General features: G+C 50.1%; 1 protein-coding gene across 1 annotated transcript in view; it reads left to right on the forward strand.

Annotated features, from left to right (window-relative positions):
• myt1la (myelin transcription factor 1-like, a) overlaps positions 1–17,500 on the forward strand; it is a gene marked incomplete at both ends in the record, with an annotated part of 52,924 nt that overhangs the window by 14,660 nt on the left and 20,764 nt on the right. The window contains 10 exon segments of the mRNA XM_084314262.1: positions 3,344–3,906; positions 5,076–6,239; positions 8,235–8,263; positions 8,265–8,288; positions 8,290–8,310; positions 8,312–8,344; positions 8,346–8,373; positions 8,943–9,033; positions 11,293–11,297; positions 11,300–11,402. Coding sequence (XP_084170388.1) covers positions 3,344–3,906; positions 5,076–6,239; positions 8,235–8,263; positions 8,265–8,288; positions 8,290–8,310; positions 8,312–8,344; positions 8,346–8,373; positions 8,943–9,033; positions 11,293–11,297; positions 11,300–11,402 — 2,061 coding nt within the window.

Here is a 17,500-nt window from a genome sequence, read left to right on the forward strand (position 1 = left end):
AAAGAGGCTATATATATACGCTGATCTAATCTAAGTGGTAGCATAGGTGCAATATTCCACAGTTCCAATTCTTAGGCACAAACAATGCAACGCAAACACAGAACAGCAGAACAAGCGTTAAGAGGGTGTTTTTGGAAGCGAGGAAGGCAGCCTGGGTCTCATTCACTCAAGTCACCACTGCCACCAGCACAAACGCTGAGACCCCCCCCTTGTAGGCAGAGATGTCATTGGGCAGCCAATAAAAACGCTGAGACCCCCCCTTGTAGGCAGAGATGTCATTGGGCAGCCATTAAAAACAAATGGTCCAAATCCTTGGATCGAGCTCCGAATGCCAATATGCCGAACGAATTCCGAACAGTTGGAACGTTCAGGAGCCAGCCCTGACCCAGAGGCATTCCCACTCTGCAACCAATCAAGAGTTCCAATTAGCTTCATTCACACAAGCTGCTGTCAAAGCACATGGAACACTGAGTCAGGACCGGAGGATATATAGTACACATAGTACAACATATAGAGGTTATCACAGAATCAGTTGATCACCATAGGGAAACATACAGTATAACACACAACCCAGGTTCACAACAGTGTCCTTTTTTTCCTTGTTGCGTTTGACAGTAAAAAAAAAAAAAGAGAAGAGAAAGATCTCAGGGCTTTAGACTGTGATACAGTAGGTTGCCGTTCCCTGCGAGCACCCTCAATCGCTCTGCATAATTCAAAAGTGGGAACGGAGATGAAGAGTCCCATTAGCTGGAAATGCTTTTGTGCTGCTGGTGGTCCTTCAGTCTGATGGTGTTGATTTGCACACAGATCCTTTTCCCTCTATGTGGGCGGGAAGGATAAAGGCTTGTAGTACGGGAGACTAGAAATCTGGGCTGTCTCACAGCTCCATGACTCCTAACCAAGCATGTGAGCTGCCCGCGCGACTAGGAAGATACGATGGCACAGCAGCACCCGCATTCCGCGCGGAGAGGAGTTGGCACGTGTGCCGTTGTTTTTTTTTATGCGTTTGTCTGTTACGGTCCTACATGACAGACGGGGTTTGGATCCTGTGAAGCGGGAGATTCCTAAACCGTGTGACTTTTTCCATGAAAAGATATCGCTTCTTTTTGTAAGATATATCACAGTGTTGGTACGAGTTGGGCTGAACCCAATCAATGGGGATACGTGAGACACAGTGAAATTGCCCATGCAAGCTCTTCTGATCTTCTGATCGGGTGCCACAAATGTAAAGCGGTGCCCAAGAGTTACCTTGGTGGATGTTGCTGTTTTCTCTTGTTTCAACAAGAAGGCGCAGTTACCTCTCATGGCCACAGGGAGTCAATATTCCATAGTGCAGCTAGCCCTGTGAGACCCTCGGTTGCTAAATTACAACATCACTTTTAGCTATTTAAAGAAAGTTTGTTCTTGTTTATTTTCAAATGTTTGAGCACATTTACATAGTCAATAGGTCCTGTTGTTCAGCCTCACAATGCTATTGGATAGTAAATGTGTTTATAGGTCCCACATACATTCTGGCCTCTGAAGTTGCTAATGTCAATTTAATTTGGGCCTTACAGGGTTCGTTACCAGTCAAGGGCCCACATTTGAGAAATTCCATTTCACCCTGGGGACCAGGCTCGTTAAAACACATTAGCGCTCTTGTCATGTTTGGGACCAGAAGACACAGGGTCCGATACCCATTTCAGGGGGTATCCCATTACTGGTGTAAACGACTTTCCTTGAATGACTGGGGATAGAATGTGTTTTGCATATAATATAGATCAGGTCAAAATCAGGCTACAGTATCCTGTCTGCTAGTGGGGTTGTATCCTGCTCTGTCACTGTCAAGTCTACCAGAACACCCTGCATCCTCTCCCTCCCAACTGAAAATAAGCCTTTTTCATATGAAAATGAAGTAATTGATTTCCCCCCCCCAAAAAAGCCACATTAAAACCATGCATAATTACACTTGCTGTTTTGGAGCAATTAAAGTGGAATTTCTCAACAGCTAATGATTATTATGGGATTTGTCTAATTGAGGGCTGGTTGAATAAGCGTTGGTTTTACGTTTTGGAGGCTGATTCTATAATGTACCGGGTGTGGTTCTGGCTATGGGAATGTTATCGTACAATTGGAAGTTTGATGGATTTTTCAGAACACTCTTAATTATTATTGTTGTGATTATTACACAGCACATTCATGGCTGACTTCTAATTACAATGGACTATAATATGTCTGCAGAGCAGTTTTACAAGAATGCTGCACTTGTTTTATTACAGACGAAGTAATTACCACCTTTCCTACTCTATGTAATTTCCACCGTTATAAAATCAAGGAACACATATAATTTGAAATGGCAGATGAATAACATCATGAGTACCTCGAAGATGAAGAAGCATATAACTCCCATTTTAAGTTTAAAATCTCATCAACAACGTTATCAAACCTCATTATCTAAAGATGGTGAGTTAGTGTTCACTTTATTATAACTTCTTTTTAATTCTATTTATTTTTGGGCTTTTCTGTATTTTTCACCCATCCCAATTTACTTGTTATGCCAATTACCTTCCTGGTCATTGCGCGCATTGCCCCACTGTTGACCTGGGGAGGGTGTAGAACTACCACATGCCTCCTCCGATACATGTGGAGTCCAACCAGTAGGAGTCGCAGTTTTTACGACGACACATACAGGACACATACCCCACCGGTTTTCCACCCGCTAACACTGCCAATTGTGTTAGTAGGGACGACTGACCAAGCCGGAGGCACCGCTGACAGCTGGATTCGATCCCAGAATCTCTGCGGTGGTAGACGAGTGCTTAGTCCACTGCGCTACCCAGCCGCCCGTGTTCATTTTATTTTACTTTACTTTCATAGTTAAGAAGTATGGGAGAAAGATCCTGCAACTCTTGGAGGCCGATGGATGAAAAAACTATGTTCTTTATTCATATAATAAATCATTATTAATAATATCATATGAATAATTTTTTTTAAGTTTCAGAATTCTTCTCCCTTACTAGTTGTTTCCAGGTTGTGCACCTTGGTTTGGACGGGTCTTTTGTTTCTCTTCCACTTTCATAGTTACAGACAGTAGACAGTAGTAGTACAACAGAGTGATCCACAGAGCTTTTTGAAAGGTGCATCACTTATTTGCGGGTCCAAAAGGAATGTTGTTGTTTACATGTTGCATGCATGTAGCCCCTCCCTACTTCCCACTTCCCCACGTGGAATGCACCTGATTGGATAAATGACAGGCTGGTGCTCCAGTGCGACATCTAGTGGCTGAATGTTATCTATAGCACAAAAGCACAAAAAAATACGTATTTTGAGTTTAACTTGGTTTCCCTTCCTCCCTGTGTGTCAGTGTCTATGGCTGTCCCCTGGCCAAGAAGAGGAAGACCCAGGAAAGGCAGCCGCAGGAGCCTGCTCCAAAGAGGAGGCCTTTCCTAACTCCCTCGGAAGACCCCAGCATCTACCCCAGCTATGAGACTGACACCATGGATGTGGGGGAGGAGAAAGAACAGGGGGAGGTAGGGGGGGAGGTCGAGGAAGAAGAGGAGGATGAGGACGTCGAAAGGGAAGTGGAGGAAGAGGGAGAGGTAGAGGAGGAAGAGGGCTTTTCGGAGGATAACGAGGAGCAAGGTGAGGAGGAGGAGGAGGAGGAGGAGGTGGAGGAGGAGGAGGATGAGGAGGAGGAGGAGGAGGAAGAGGAGGGAGAGGAGGTAGAGATGGGGAGGGGAGAGGGGCCAGGTGCAGTGGGACGGGTGGAGGAGGGGTTAGAGGAGGACGACGAGGTAGAGGATGGGGACGATGAGGAAGAAGAGGAGGAACAGGAGGAGGAGGAAGAGGGAGATGAAGAAGAGCAAGAGGAGGATGACGAGGAAGAAGAGGAAGATGAGGACGAGGAGGAACGGAATCGTGAGCAAGGTGAGTCCAGTTTCTTGTGTGTGTTTCTTTTCTAGAGAATAAGGTTTGGCGGGACACAGAATTATATATACGCTTCTTTAATAAAGCTACTGTACCAATGGGAAACGAGGTCTCACGTCTTGTCAGAGGCGTGCACCTTCGCTGAGGCCAGTGAAAGCCGTACACAATTAGGGAGGCCACCACGTAATATCCCAAAGAGAATTCAGTTGGTGGAAGAAAGGCCGTCAAGGCCTGTGATGGTCAATCTCAGAGTGTGTGGCCAATGGGGTCGCTGGCCGGAGGAGGACGGTAATAAGAGGTCCTGCTCTACCTTTGATGCACCAGATGTGCCTGCTCTCCTTCCATTGGCCTATCCCTCGCTCTCCTTTGTCCTCAATCGGTTCTGACAGTGCCTTCAAGAGCAATCGAGAGAGGAGCTCTCCGAGTTATTAACTCCCCCCTCCCCCTCCCCGCGCCCCCCCCCCCCACCCCCACCCCACCCCACCCGTCTCGGTGGATGTGTCACATGTGCTCAGTCTCTCCCCTTCCCGTGGAAATGGCTTCTCCCGAGGATATTTCAGGCGCCTGAATCGGAGCACCTCCTGCGCCTCTCTCTCATGTCTGTGCTCTCATTTCCTCTCACTATCATGTCCCCAAAAAAAAACACTGAGATAGCCCTGTGTTCTGAGGAGCTCTGGGGGTACACACAATGTGAGCAAACAATGAATCATAATTGGGTCTGGTTTTGAATGCATTGAGAAACACATGAAAGAAACCCGGGTTCATTACCATTATCTAGATTTATTAGAGGCGTTGCGAGTTTTTTTTCATTTGCTTTTTTATCTTCAGGATTTACCTAAATGTGGAAATGATAAATAATTGAATTCAATTTCATAGAGGTCATTACCTCTAACATACATTTTATATTATCATTTAATTATATTATCATTTAATTTCCCTCCTGTATTCTTGTTGGTTTGTGCAATTAAGTGTCAGAATAAAGCTGGTTAATTGTATGACTGATTTCTTGTTTACTACTGTAAGTGAGGCAGATTTATCTAAATCTAGGCTAAATGTGGAAAAACATCCTTTGAACGTCGCCGGTTTTGAGCTAAGCTGGCTTTTGCTCTTCACATACGGTAACTAGATACAATAGAGGCTGAAAGGTTTGTTATTTCTCTCTCTGACAGCAGAGAACCATTACAAAAACGGTGGACAATCAAAACTCACGTTGATGCAGAAGGACGATAACAACAACCACCGCCCCCACCACCACCACCACCACCACCACCACCACAGCGGCGGCGGCGGCGGCAACAACAACAACCCCGGCGGCGGTAACGTCAACGGAGAGGACTACGAGAACTACGACGAGCTGGTCGCCAAGTCCCTGCTGAACCTGGGGAAGATAGCCGAGGACGCGGCCTACCAGGCCACGACCGAGTCCGAGATGAACAGCAACTCCTCTAACAGCGCCGGTGAGGAGGACGACGAGGACGACTACGAGGAGAGCAGCGAGCGCGGCGGGGGCCGGAAGGGGGTGGACCTGGACAGCGACGTGGTGAGGGAGACGGTGGACTCTCTGAAGCTGCTGGCGCAGGGCCACGGCGCCCTGCCGCCCGACGACGGCTACCCGGACGGCGCCATGGCGGACGCCGGCCACGCCAACGGGCGGCCCTGCGTGGGGGTCAGGGGTCACGCGGACGAGAGCGAGGAGGAGGTGTGCCTTAGCAGCCTGGAGTGTCTGCGGAACCAGTGCTTTGACTTGGCCCGCAAGCTGAGCGAGTCGCCGCCCTCTGACCGCACCGGCCACCCAGGACACCCAGGACACCCTGGTCACCCAGGACACCCCGGTCACCCCGGCCACCATCTCCAGTCCCCGGGCGAGCAGCACCCCCACCTGCACCACCACCATCACCACCACCACCACCTGTCCAGGTACGAGAGCTGCCACCAGGGCCAGCCGGAGGAGCCGCGGTCCATGGAGCGCAGCTACTCGGACATGGTGAACCTGATGAAGCTGGAGGAGCAGCTCAGCCCGGCCTCCAGGGGATACCCAGCCAGCTGCGCCCAGGAGGAGGGGGACGAGGACACCACGTCCGTGGCCTCCGAGCGCTCGGACGAGGCCTTCGACATGACCAAGGGCAACCTGTCCCTGCTGGAGAAGGCCATCGCCCTGGAGTCGGAGAGGGCCAAGGTCATGAGGGACCGGATGGCCTCCGAGCACACGGCGGCTCGCCGGGACTATCACCGCGGGCACGGAGAGCACAGCCCCAGGCAGAGCGGCGGAGCTGAAGAGAGCCGCAGGTCCAAGATGCACCACGACGGGTCAAAGAGAGCGTACTACCCTAAAGGTAGGCAGTAACCTGCAGCCTCACCCAACACTAGCTCCATTGGCTGTGTTCACACGGTGGCCATTTTGCTCTTATGTCGTGCCCGGGTCTCTTTTTCCGACCAGTTCCCGCCTGTGAACAGGCCCAACCCTGAGCACGACATAAGAGCAAAATGGCCGCCAGGTGAATATGGTCAACGTTCCTTCTCTGTTATTTTATTGGATCTGTTCACACATTCAGCGCTAACTAAATTGTTCGACATTTCAAATAGATGTTTTCCCACGTCAAACTAAGACACAACATTAACTCTCCTGCGTCTTATATGAATGCGTCTCGACGGTCCAGTTGGCCCCATACACAGAACCAGATTTTACATTCGGAAAAACAGCGACGACATCTCGTTCCGATCGCTACACATTCGTCTAAGCCCTGGCCGGCGGTTCACCTCGCCGCTGATGAGCGCGTCTCCGTGGCTGGTCTTACCAAACCCTACGTATTGCATTTGCCGCCGCGGCGGTACGGCACCAACAGCGGGCTTATTATTGTTAAAATAGGCCGGTACGGTAACATCTGAGGCTCGGCTTGTCAGGCATGAGTAATGGCAATATGCACGGCCCGTTAGGACAGCGAATCTCATCTGCGGGATTCTATCCACGGCCTATTTCTTTAAAACCACTCAGATTCACACCCACCGCCTCTGGGAGGGGAGCCCGTCTCCGTGCAGTTATTAACCAGGAGAAAAGCTTCAGAGAGAGAGAGAGAGAGAGAGAGAGAGAGAGAGAGAGCAGATCAACACGCGGCGTCTCAGACAGCATCATTAGCCGGGCATCAGGAGGGTTGGCAGAGCATGACATTCACAACCCTAACCTCATTCCCCACCACGGCATGGACACGCTGCGTTCTGAATATAACATTGAGATGGACACCGCAACCCTGAGCCTGGGGAATATGAGTCCCGGGGGAAGGGGGGTTGGAATGTGAAAAGAATGCAATGCGGCTACAGTAGACAGCACAGAAATATACATACATACGGTTTTATAGGCATTTTTTTTTTATTATCTAACTCTAGAGCCTTTACAAGAACCATATGTTGAATGATGACAGAAATGAACATCAAGGTTACAATGATCATTATTGTAACGGAACCAACTAGAATCTGTCATATTATAAACGTGCTTTAATGCTATGGGATGAGGTCCTATTAGCAGACAGACCCACGGGGAGGCGTGAGGAGGGGAGAGCAGCTTCACTGGGAATACTGACATCAGAGTTGCCGTCTTCAGAATCCATATGATGTGAGCTGAACACGTTGATTTGAAATGATTCATCAAAGGAATCAACAATGGTCTTGGGGGGGGGGGGGGGGGGAGTATAGATTTGAGTCCAGTGGGACTATTGATCAGCGTGGCCATTTTGGCAAATATAACCATATGGCACTAATACAGTACTGTTATACTGTTATGTGCTGTGCTCAGTGTAGTCGGACTCGTGCCTCGTCCTTGGGGCACAATCCAGGATGGCGGAGAGATGGTGGCGATAGAGCCACTGCCAGATATACATAGGGGAGAAACGCTGATAAGCCACTTTCACACTAGGCTTAGTCATTCTGTCTTATCTCCTTGCCCGTGTAACATTTTTAATGAAATATGAAATTGCATTTCCGTGGCATCGGGATTTAACAATTGCACAGATTTTCCATAGTGAAAGTAGGGAACATGGAACGCCGTGTTAAACAGATACATCAGACCCTATGCGGCCCGGAACCTCTTAACCGCCCCCCCGGCTTCTATACCAGAAAGGCGGCGGATCTCCCGGCATTACATCAGACGCTGTGAGCGAGGAGAGGGAAATAGCTTGAGAGAGACAGAGAGAGAGAGAGAGAGAGAGAGAGAGAGAGAGAGAGAGAGAGAGAGAGAGAGAACATTGATTTCCCCTGAAGGGACATTGTAAGTAAAATTAAATGCTCACCTTGATATTGACATGAATATTCACACACCCTATCGCTCACCTTGTCAGACTCGTCCCGCGGGGAGAAGAAGGAGAGCAAAGTGTCCCACCCCGGGCTGTGACGGGAACGGGCCATGTCACGGGTCCTCTACCCCCACCACAGGAGCCTGTCCGGCTGTCCCCCACAAGGACAGGGTCCCACCAGAGAGTAAGTAGCCTACTAAAAGCCAGGGCATGCTGCCCGTGTGGGTGTGTACTGTTGGAGGTATTTCAGTTTGATTTGATATTCTTTTTTCATACATTCTTTCTTTTCTTTCATTACTTTCTTTTCCTTCTCTTTTCTTACCATCAGCTGACCTCAGTTTCAACGTTGCCAACGTTGGCCGCGGTCGAGTCGCCCCGTCAAAATGGCCGCTCCCATCTCGTCCACCAGTATTGTCTGTCGAATTCAATAGACGACAGACGGACATACTTGCATGCAAAACAGTCCCCTTCCGCAAACGCTGCGATTAAAACAATTTAATGCTCATCTCCCCGAATGAATCCACTCGGTGACTTCTCTTGTCTTCTCATGGGGTTCCAATATATTCAAAACCACTGCGTTCTTTTCGGTCCGTAATTGCTTTGCCATCTGCATGCGTGTGCACCGCCATAGGGTTTTAACAGTGCATGCCGCTCTGTGTCCTCTAACTCCTGTTACTGAATGCACAATGTAGCCCGTCTCTGGTAGCTCCTAACCCTTGCTGTCTCTTTTCACCTCTTCTTGTCTGTCAAAAGTTCTTGCAATGTATGAAAATGTTCTAAAGTGCCCTACCCCTGGCTGCTCGGGACGTGGCCATGTCAATAGCAACAGGAACTCCCACCGCAGGTGAGTGAGTATAGCTACGAGGCAGGGGATGCACTGCATGGTACTATACTGACAGATACACAAAAGAGAGTGGAGCAGATTGAAATACTACACCGAATGAACGAGAGAGGAGTAGGTTTACATTCTACACAAAGAGTGAAGTAGGTAAATGTAAATGTAGGTTTTAAAAAACGATACACTGCAAAACATGTCTGCAATTTGATCTCATACCGAGTCTTAAAATAAAAATGTCTAGTTAAAACTAGTTAAATAAATCTGCCAGTTGAGGTGATAGAATCCCCCTTGTTCCAGTAACGACCTTGTTTCAGGAGATTCTCACGAGCAAATAAAATTCGCCTACTGATTTTTTTTGCAGTGTATAGCTAATATACAGTAAACTGAAAAATGGTGCAAAAAAGTTCAATTTCAATCACGCTCATTTCAAGATCTCGGTAGAGGCACAGCAGGGCACAGCGGGGCACAGCAGCAGTGTGACTGCATCAGTGGCTGAGTGAGGGGCCTGTCCGGGTGAGGGACCCTGACTCTCAGTACGGCGAGTAAGGAGGATGCACACGTTTGAGAAAACGAGAAGACTACAACGAGAGGTGGCCACATGCGGTATTACATATGGCGCTCCTATGCAGGCATTCAGGCAAGCGCTGTGCCCGCGCATACAGATAGAGACACGCAGACGGGCACACGTGCGTACGGAAGTGCAGGAGCAGACACATACCTAACGCTCCATCCGCAGTTGCTGCAGGCCATGTTATATGGAACAGCTCCTGTGGGACTGGCACACGCTCACTGTGCAGTCATTAGCCGTGTTGGAAGCAGAAAACAAAGTGTAGGGGGGGGGGGGGGTATACTGTACATGTACTGTAGCTTTTGTCTCGCGTTCTGCAGCGCCGCGCTGTTGTCATGGAAACGTGACTATACTGACAGAGGTCCCTCTCTGTCAGCCTGTCACACGGTCCTCACAGATTTCGACGGCGCTTTGAAAAGAAACGTGTGTGTGCGTGTGTGTGTGTGTGTGCATGTGTGTGTGTGTGTGCATGTGTGCCGCTGAGCGAGCCTGTGTGTGTGTTCCGGGGGGCTGGTCGTATCAATATTTCATTCCTTGTGTGTATATGAAACGATTAGGAGAGCGCCCCCTATAGGCAACGCATTCACCTCGCGTGCACAAAATAAGCGGGTTGTTTTGGGAGAGACTCTGATTTCTATGTGAAAAGGAGAGCGAGAGAGAGAGAGAGAGCGGGAGAAGAAAGAGAGAGATACAGAGACACCATCAGAGGTGCCAGAGAGAGAGAGAGAGAGAGAGCGGGAGAAAGAAAGAGAGAAATACAGAGACACCATCAGAGGTGCCGAGAGAGAGAGAGAGAGAGAGAGAGAGAGAGAGAGCGGGAGAAGAGAAAGAGAGAAATACAGAGACACCATCAGAGGTGCCAGAGAGAGAGAGAGAGAGAGAGAGAGAGAGAGAGAGAGAGAGAGAGAGAGAGAAGAGAGAGAGAGAGAGAGAGAGAGAGAGAGAGAGAGAGAGGGGAATTATATGAGGAAAAAAGGACCGCAGGGAAAGTGGGGGTAGACGAGTGGTACGGTAACAGGATGTTTTGATGCCTTGGTGGCGTGGCAAGCCAATCAGCTCTCCCCACTGAGTTTCCCAGAATTCCCTGTGAAATGAGTGTGGTATCAGGCTGAGAGGATCTCTCTGATGCTCGGCAGACCCACATACCCAGCCAGCCAACACTGGATCTGCAAAAGCCTCCGCTCTCCCGCTCTGCACGCTGCAATTAAAAACTAGGGCATAGGAAATGCATAATTCATACGCGGGACCGCTCGTATATATCACCAAAAAAAAGAATTTGCAATGCTGTTTAATTCAAAGCCAATTTCACTTGATTGACTTGGATGTGTCTGTTATCTTTGAGGGGGCAGGTTGGGTTGCATCGTGTGTGTGTGTATGTGTGTGTGTGTGTGTGTGTGTGTGTGTGTGTGTGTGTGTGTGTGTGTGTGTGTGTGTGCGTGTGTGTGTGTGTGTGCGTGTGTGTGGTGTGTGTGTGTGTGTGTTGTGTGTGTGTGTGTGTGTGTGCATGTGCATGCATGTGTGTTTGTGAGTGTGTGTGCATGTGCATGCACGTGTGTTTGTGTGTGTGCATGTGTACATGCTGTCTATCTACACTGTAAGTGTGTGTGTGCGTGTGCATGTGTACATGCTGTCTATCTACACTGCTACGCCAGCTATTGTTAACCAGGCTGTATTGTGTTGTTCTGCTGGTCCTCCAGTCTCTCCGGTGTCCCATCGCTGCAGCAGAGAAGATGGCCAAGGTCCACGAGAAGAGCCAACCCAGTGACAGCAGCTCCAAATCCAGTCAGGCGTCAGACCGTGTTCTGAGGTACGCACCCCCCTCCCCTCCCCTTCTCTCCCCTCCCCTCCCCTCCCATCCTCCCCCTTCTCTCCCCTTATCTCCCCTCCTCTCCCTCCTCTCCTCTCCTCTCCCCTTCTCTCCCCTCCCCTCCTCTCCTCTCCTTTCCCCTCCTTTCCCCTCCTCTCCCCTCCTCTCCCCTCCCCTTATCTCCTCTCCCTTTCTCTCCCCTCCCCTCCTCTCCTCTCCTCTCCTCTCCTTTCCCCTCCTTTCCCCTCCTCTCCCCTCCTCTCCCCTTCTCTCCCCTCCCCTCCTCTCCTCTCCTCTCCTCTCCTTTCCCCTCCTCTCCCCTCCCCTCCTCTCCTCTCCTCTCCTCTCCCCTCCTCTCCCCTTCTCTCCCCTTATCTCCTCTCCCCTCCTCTTCTTTCCCCTCCTCTCCTCTTCTTTCCCCTCCTCTCCTCTCCCCTCCCCTCCTCTCCTCTCCCCTCCTCTCCCCTTATCTCCCCTTATCTCCCCTCCTCTCCCCTCCTCTCCTTTCCCCTCCTCTCCCCTTCTCTCCCCTCCCCTCCCCTCCTCTCCTCTCCTCTCCTCTCCTCTCCTCTCCCCTCCTCTCCCCTCCTCTCCCCTTCTCTCCCCTCCTCTCCTCTCCTCTCCTCTCCTCTCCCCTCCTCTCCCCTCCCCTCCTCTCCCCTCCTCTCCCCTCCTCTCCCCTTCTCTCCCCTCAACTCCCATCAGTTCCCCTTCGTTCCTCTCCCCTCCCATTCTCCCCCTCCTCTCCTGTTCTTTCCGCTCCTCTGCCCTCCCCCTCCTCTGCTCGCCTCTCCCCTCCTCTCCTCTCATCTCCCCTCCTCTCCCCTCCTCTCCTCTCATCTCCTCTCCCCTCCCCTCCTCTCCTCTCCTCTCCTTTCCCCTCCTCTCCCCTCCTCTCCCCTCCTCTCCTCTCCTCTCCCCTTCTCTCCCCTCCTCTCCTCTCCTCTCCTTTCCCCTCCTCTCCCCTCCCCTCCCCCTCCTCTCCTCTCCCCTCCTCTCCCCTTCTCTCCCCTTATCTCCCCTCCTCTCCTTTCCCCTCCTCTCCCCTCCCCTCCCCTCCCCTCCCCTCCCCTCCCCTCCTCTCCTCTCCTCTCCTCTCCCCTCCTTTCCCCTCCTCTCCCCTCCCCTCCTCTCCCCCCCCTCCCCTCCTCTCCCCTCCTCTCCCCTTCTCTCCCCTTATCTCCCTTCCTCTCCCCTTCTCTCCCCTCAACTCCCATCAGTTCCCCTTCGTTCCTCTCCTCTCCCCTCCCATCCTCCCCCTCCTCTCCTGTTCTTTCCTCTCCTCTGCCCTCCCCCTCCTCTGCTCGCCTCTCCCCTCCTCTCCTCTCATCTCCTCTCTTCTCTTCTCCTCTCCTTCCCTCTCCTCTCTCCTCCTCTCCTCTCATCTCCTGCCCTCTCATTTCCTCCACTTTCCTCTCCTCTCCTCCTCTCCTCTCTCCTCCTCTCCGCTCCTCTCCTCTCTCCTCCTCTCCTTCCCTCTCCTCTCCTCTCCTCTCTCCTCCTCTCCGCTCATCTCCTCTTTCCTCCTCTCCTCTCTCCTCTCCTCTCCTCTCCTCTCTTCTCTTCTCCTCTCCTTCCCTCTCCTCTCCTCTCCTTGCCCCTCTCCTCCTCTCCCCCACACACCCACCTGCACAATAGTCCCTGAAATCAATGCACATTGTGACCTGCATCGTAAAAACTAAATGCTTTCAAGTCATATCTGTACATGGTAACATAATGCCCATAACCATTTTATGAAGAGAGGCTCACACTCAGAATTATATTCACTTGATTTAATTGTTCATCTGTCCCAAAACGTTCCCGGCCATCCGGCCTTCATCACTTCACCGGATGGCCAAAAACATTTAGTGACAGATGAACAATAAAATGGTTACATGCATCTAGGAGAACGCACCACATGGTCAGAGCATAGTGGCATCCCTGTAAACATAGTACCCATACACCCCCCCCCCACACACACACACACATGCATGCACACACACACACACACACACACACACACACGCACGCACGCACGCACACACACACACACACACACACACACTCTTGGAATTGTTTGTAAAATCCTGTAGTGGTTATCCAGGATGGATGCAGGGTGTAGTATGTTGGATGCAGGGTGTAGTGTGTTGGATGCAGGGTGTAGTGTGTTGGATGTAGGGTGTAGTGTGTTGGATGCAGGGTGTAGTGTGTTGGATGTAGGGTGTAGTGTGTTGGATGCAGGGTGTAGTCTGTTGGATGCAGGGTGTAGTCTGTTGGATGCAGGGTGTAGTGTGTTGGATGCAGGGTGTAGTGTGTTGGATGCAGGGTGTAGTCTGTTGGATGCAGGGTGTAGTGTGTTGGATGCAGGGTGTAGTGTGTTGGATGTAGGGTGTAGTTTGTTGGATGCAGGGTGTAGTGTGTTGGATGTAGGGTGTAGTTTGTTGGATGCAGGGTGTAGTGTGTTGGATGCAGGGTGTAGTGTGTTGGATGCAGGATGTAGTCTGTTGGATGCAGGGTGTAGTGTGTTGGATGCAGGGTGTAGTGTGTTGGATGCAGGGTGTAGTCTGTTGGATGCAGGGTGTAGTGTGTTGGATGTAGGGTGTAGTCTGTTGGATGCAGGGTGTAGTGTGTTGGATGCAGGGTGTAGTCTGTTGGATGCAGGGTGTAGTGTGTTGGATGTAGGGTGTAGTGTGTTGGATGCAGGGTGTAGTGTGTTGGATGCAGGGTGTAGTGTGTTGGATGCAGGGTGTAGTGTGTTGGATGCAGGGTGTAGTGTGTTGGATGCAGGGTGTAGTGTGTTGGATGCAGGGTGTAGTGTGTTGGATGCAGGGTGTAGTGTGTTGGATGCAGGGTGTAGTGTGTTGGATGCAGGGTGTAGTCTGTTGGATGCAGGGTGTAGTGTGTTGGATGTAGGGTGTAGTGTGTTGGATGCAGGGTGTAGTCTGTTGGATGCAGGGTGTAGTGTGTTGGATGCAGGGTGTAGTGTGTTGGATGCAGGGTGTAGTGTGTTGGATGCAGGGTGTAGTATGTTGGATGCAGGGTGTAGTATGTTGGATGCAGGGTGTAGTGTGTTGGATGCAGGGTGTAGTGTGTTGGATGCAGGGTGTAGTGTGATGGATGCAGGGTGTAGTGTGTTGGATGCAGGATGTAGTGTGTTGGATGTAGGGTGTAGTGTGTTGGATGCAGGGTGTAGTGTGTTGGATGCAGGGTGTAGTATGTTGGATGCAGGGTGTAGTGTGTTGGATGCAGGGTGTAGTGTGTTGGATGCAGGGTGTAGTGTGTTGGATGCAGGGTGTAGTGTGTTGGATGCAGGGTGTAGTGTGTTGGATGCAGGGTGTAGTCTGTTGGATGTAGGGTGTAGTGTGTTGGATGCAGGGTGTAGTGTGTTGGATGCAGGGTGTAGTGTGTTGGATGCAGGGTGTAGTGTGTTGGATGCAGGGTGTAGTGTGTTGGATGTAGGGTGTAGTGTGTTGGATGTAGGGTGTAGTCTGTTGGATGCAGGGTGTAGTGTGTTGGATGCAGGGTGTAGTGTGTTGGATGTAGGGTGTAGTGTGTTGGATGCAGGGTGTAGTGTGTTGGATGCAGGGTGTAGTGTGTTGGATGTAGGGTGTAGTGTGTTGGATGCAGGGTGTAGTGTGTTGGATGCAGGGTGTAGTGTGTTGGATGCAGGGTGTAGTCTGTTGGATGCAGGGTGTAGTGTGTTGGATGCAGGGTGTAGTATGTTGGATGCAGGGTGTAGTCTGATGGATGCAGGGTGTAGTGTGTTGGATGTAGGGTGTAGTGTGTTGGATGTAGGGTGTAGTGTGTTGGATGTAGGGTGTAGTGTGTTGGATGCAGGGTGTAGTGTGTTGGATGCAGGGTGTAGTCTGTTGGATGCAGGGTGTAGTGTGTTGGATGCAGGGTGTAGTATGTTGGATGCAGGGTGTAGTCTGATGGATGCAGGGTGTAGTGTGTTGGATGTAGGGTGTAGTGTGTTGGATGTAGGGTGTAGTGTGTTGGATGTAGGGTGTAGTGTGTTGGATGTAGGGTGTAGTGTGTTGGATGCAGGGTGTAGTGTGTTGGATGCAGGATGTAGTGTGTTGGATGCAGGGTGTAGTGTGTTGGATGCAGGGTGTAGTGTGTTGGATGCAGGGTGTAGTGTGTTGGATGCAGGATGTAGTCTGTTGGATGCAGGGTGTAGTGTGTTGGATGCAGGGTGTAGTCTGTTGGATGCAGGGTGTAGTGTGTTGGATGCAGGGTGTAGTGTGTTGGATGCAGGGTGTAGTGTGTTGGATGCAGGGTGTAGTGTGTTGGATGCAGGGTGTAGTATGTTGGATGCAGGGTGTAGTATGTTGGATGCAGGGTGTAGTGTGTTGGATGCAGGGTGTAGTGTGTTGGATGCAGGGTGTAGTGTGATGGATGTAGGGTGTAGTGTGTTGGATGCAGGGTGTAGTGTGTTGGATGCAGGGTGTAGTATGTTGGATGCAGGGTGTAGTGTGTTGGATGCAGGGTGTAGTGTGATGGATGTAGGGTGTAGTGTGTTGGATGCAGGGTGTAGTGTGTTGGATGCAGGGTGTAGTGTGTTGGATGCAGGGTGTAGTGTGTTGGATGCAGGGTGTAGTGTGTTGGATGCAGGGTGTAGTGTGGTGGATGTAGGGTGTAGTGTGTTGGATGCAGGGTGTAGTGTGTTGGATGCAGGGTGTAGTCTGTTGGATGCAGGGTGTAGTGTGTTGGATGCAGGGTGTAGTATGTTGGATGCAGGGTGTAGTCTGATGGATGCAGGGTGTAGTGTGTTGGATGTAGGGTGTAGTGTGTTGGATGTAGGGTGTAGTGTGTTGGATGTAGGGTGTAGTGTGTTGGATGCAGGGTGTAGTCTGTTGGATGCAGGGTGTAGTATGTTGGATGCAGGGTGTAGTCTGTTGGATGTAGGGTGTAGTGTGTTGGATGCAGGGTGTAGTGTGTTGGATGCAGGATGTAGTGTGTTGGATGCAGGATGTACAGTAGTGTGATGAAGACGTCCATGCCTAACACTATACACTATATGTACAGTAGTGTGATGAAGACGTCCATGCCTAACACTATACACTATATGTACAGTAGTGTGATGAAGACGTCCATGCCTAACACTATACACTATATGTACAGTACACATAATTAGGAGCCCTGACACATCTCATCTCATTCAGAGGCTCCAGTGGTGTGTCTCTCTGGCCGTGTGGAGAATAGAGATGACTGTAGGACACATAGAGATGACTGTAGGACACATAGAGATGACTGTATGACACATAGAGATGACTGTAGGACACATAGAGATGACTGTATGACACATAGAGATGACTGTATGACACATAGAGTTGACTGTAGGACACATAGAGATGACTGTAGGACACATAGAGATGACTGTAGGACACATAGAGATGACTGTATGACACATAGAGATGACTGTAGGACACATAGAGATGACTGTAGGACACATAGAGATGACTGTATGACACATAGAGATGACTGTATGACACATAGAGATGACTGTATGACACATAGAGATGACTGTATGACACATAGAGATGACTGTAGGACACATAGAGATGACTGTATGACACATAGAGATGACTGTATGACACATAGAGATGACTGTAGGACACATAGAGATGACTGTAGGACACATAGAGATGACTGTAGGACACATAGAGATGACTGTATGACACATAGAGATGACTGTATGACACATAGAGATGACTGTATGACACAGAGAGATGACTGTATGACACATAGAGATGACTGTAGGACACATAGAGATGACTGTAGGACACATAGAGATGACTGTATGACACATAGAGATGACTGTAGGATACATAGAGATGACTGTATGACACATAGAGATGACTGTAGGACACATAGAGATGACTGTAGGACACATAGAGATGACTGTAGGACACATAGAGATGACTGTAGGACACATAGAGATGACTGTAGGACACATAGAGATGACTGTAGGACACATAGAGATGACTGTATGACACATAGAGATGACTGTAGGACACATAGAGATGACTGTATGACACACAGAGATGACTGTATGATACATAGAGATGACTGTAGGAACATAGAGATGACTGTAGGACACATAGAGATGACTGTAG

This window comes from Notolepis coatsorum (genome assembly GCF_963971535.1).
Source record: "Notolepis coatsorum genome assembly, chromosome: 5".
In the NCBI taxonomy this organism is placed as follows: Eukaryota; Metazoa; Chordata; class Actinopteri; order Aulopiformes; family Paralepididae; genus Notolepis; species Notolepis coatsorum.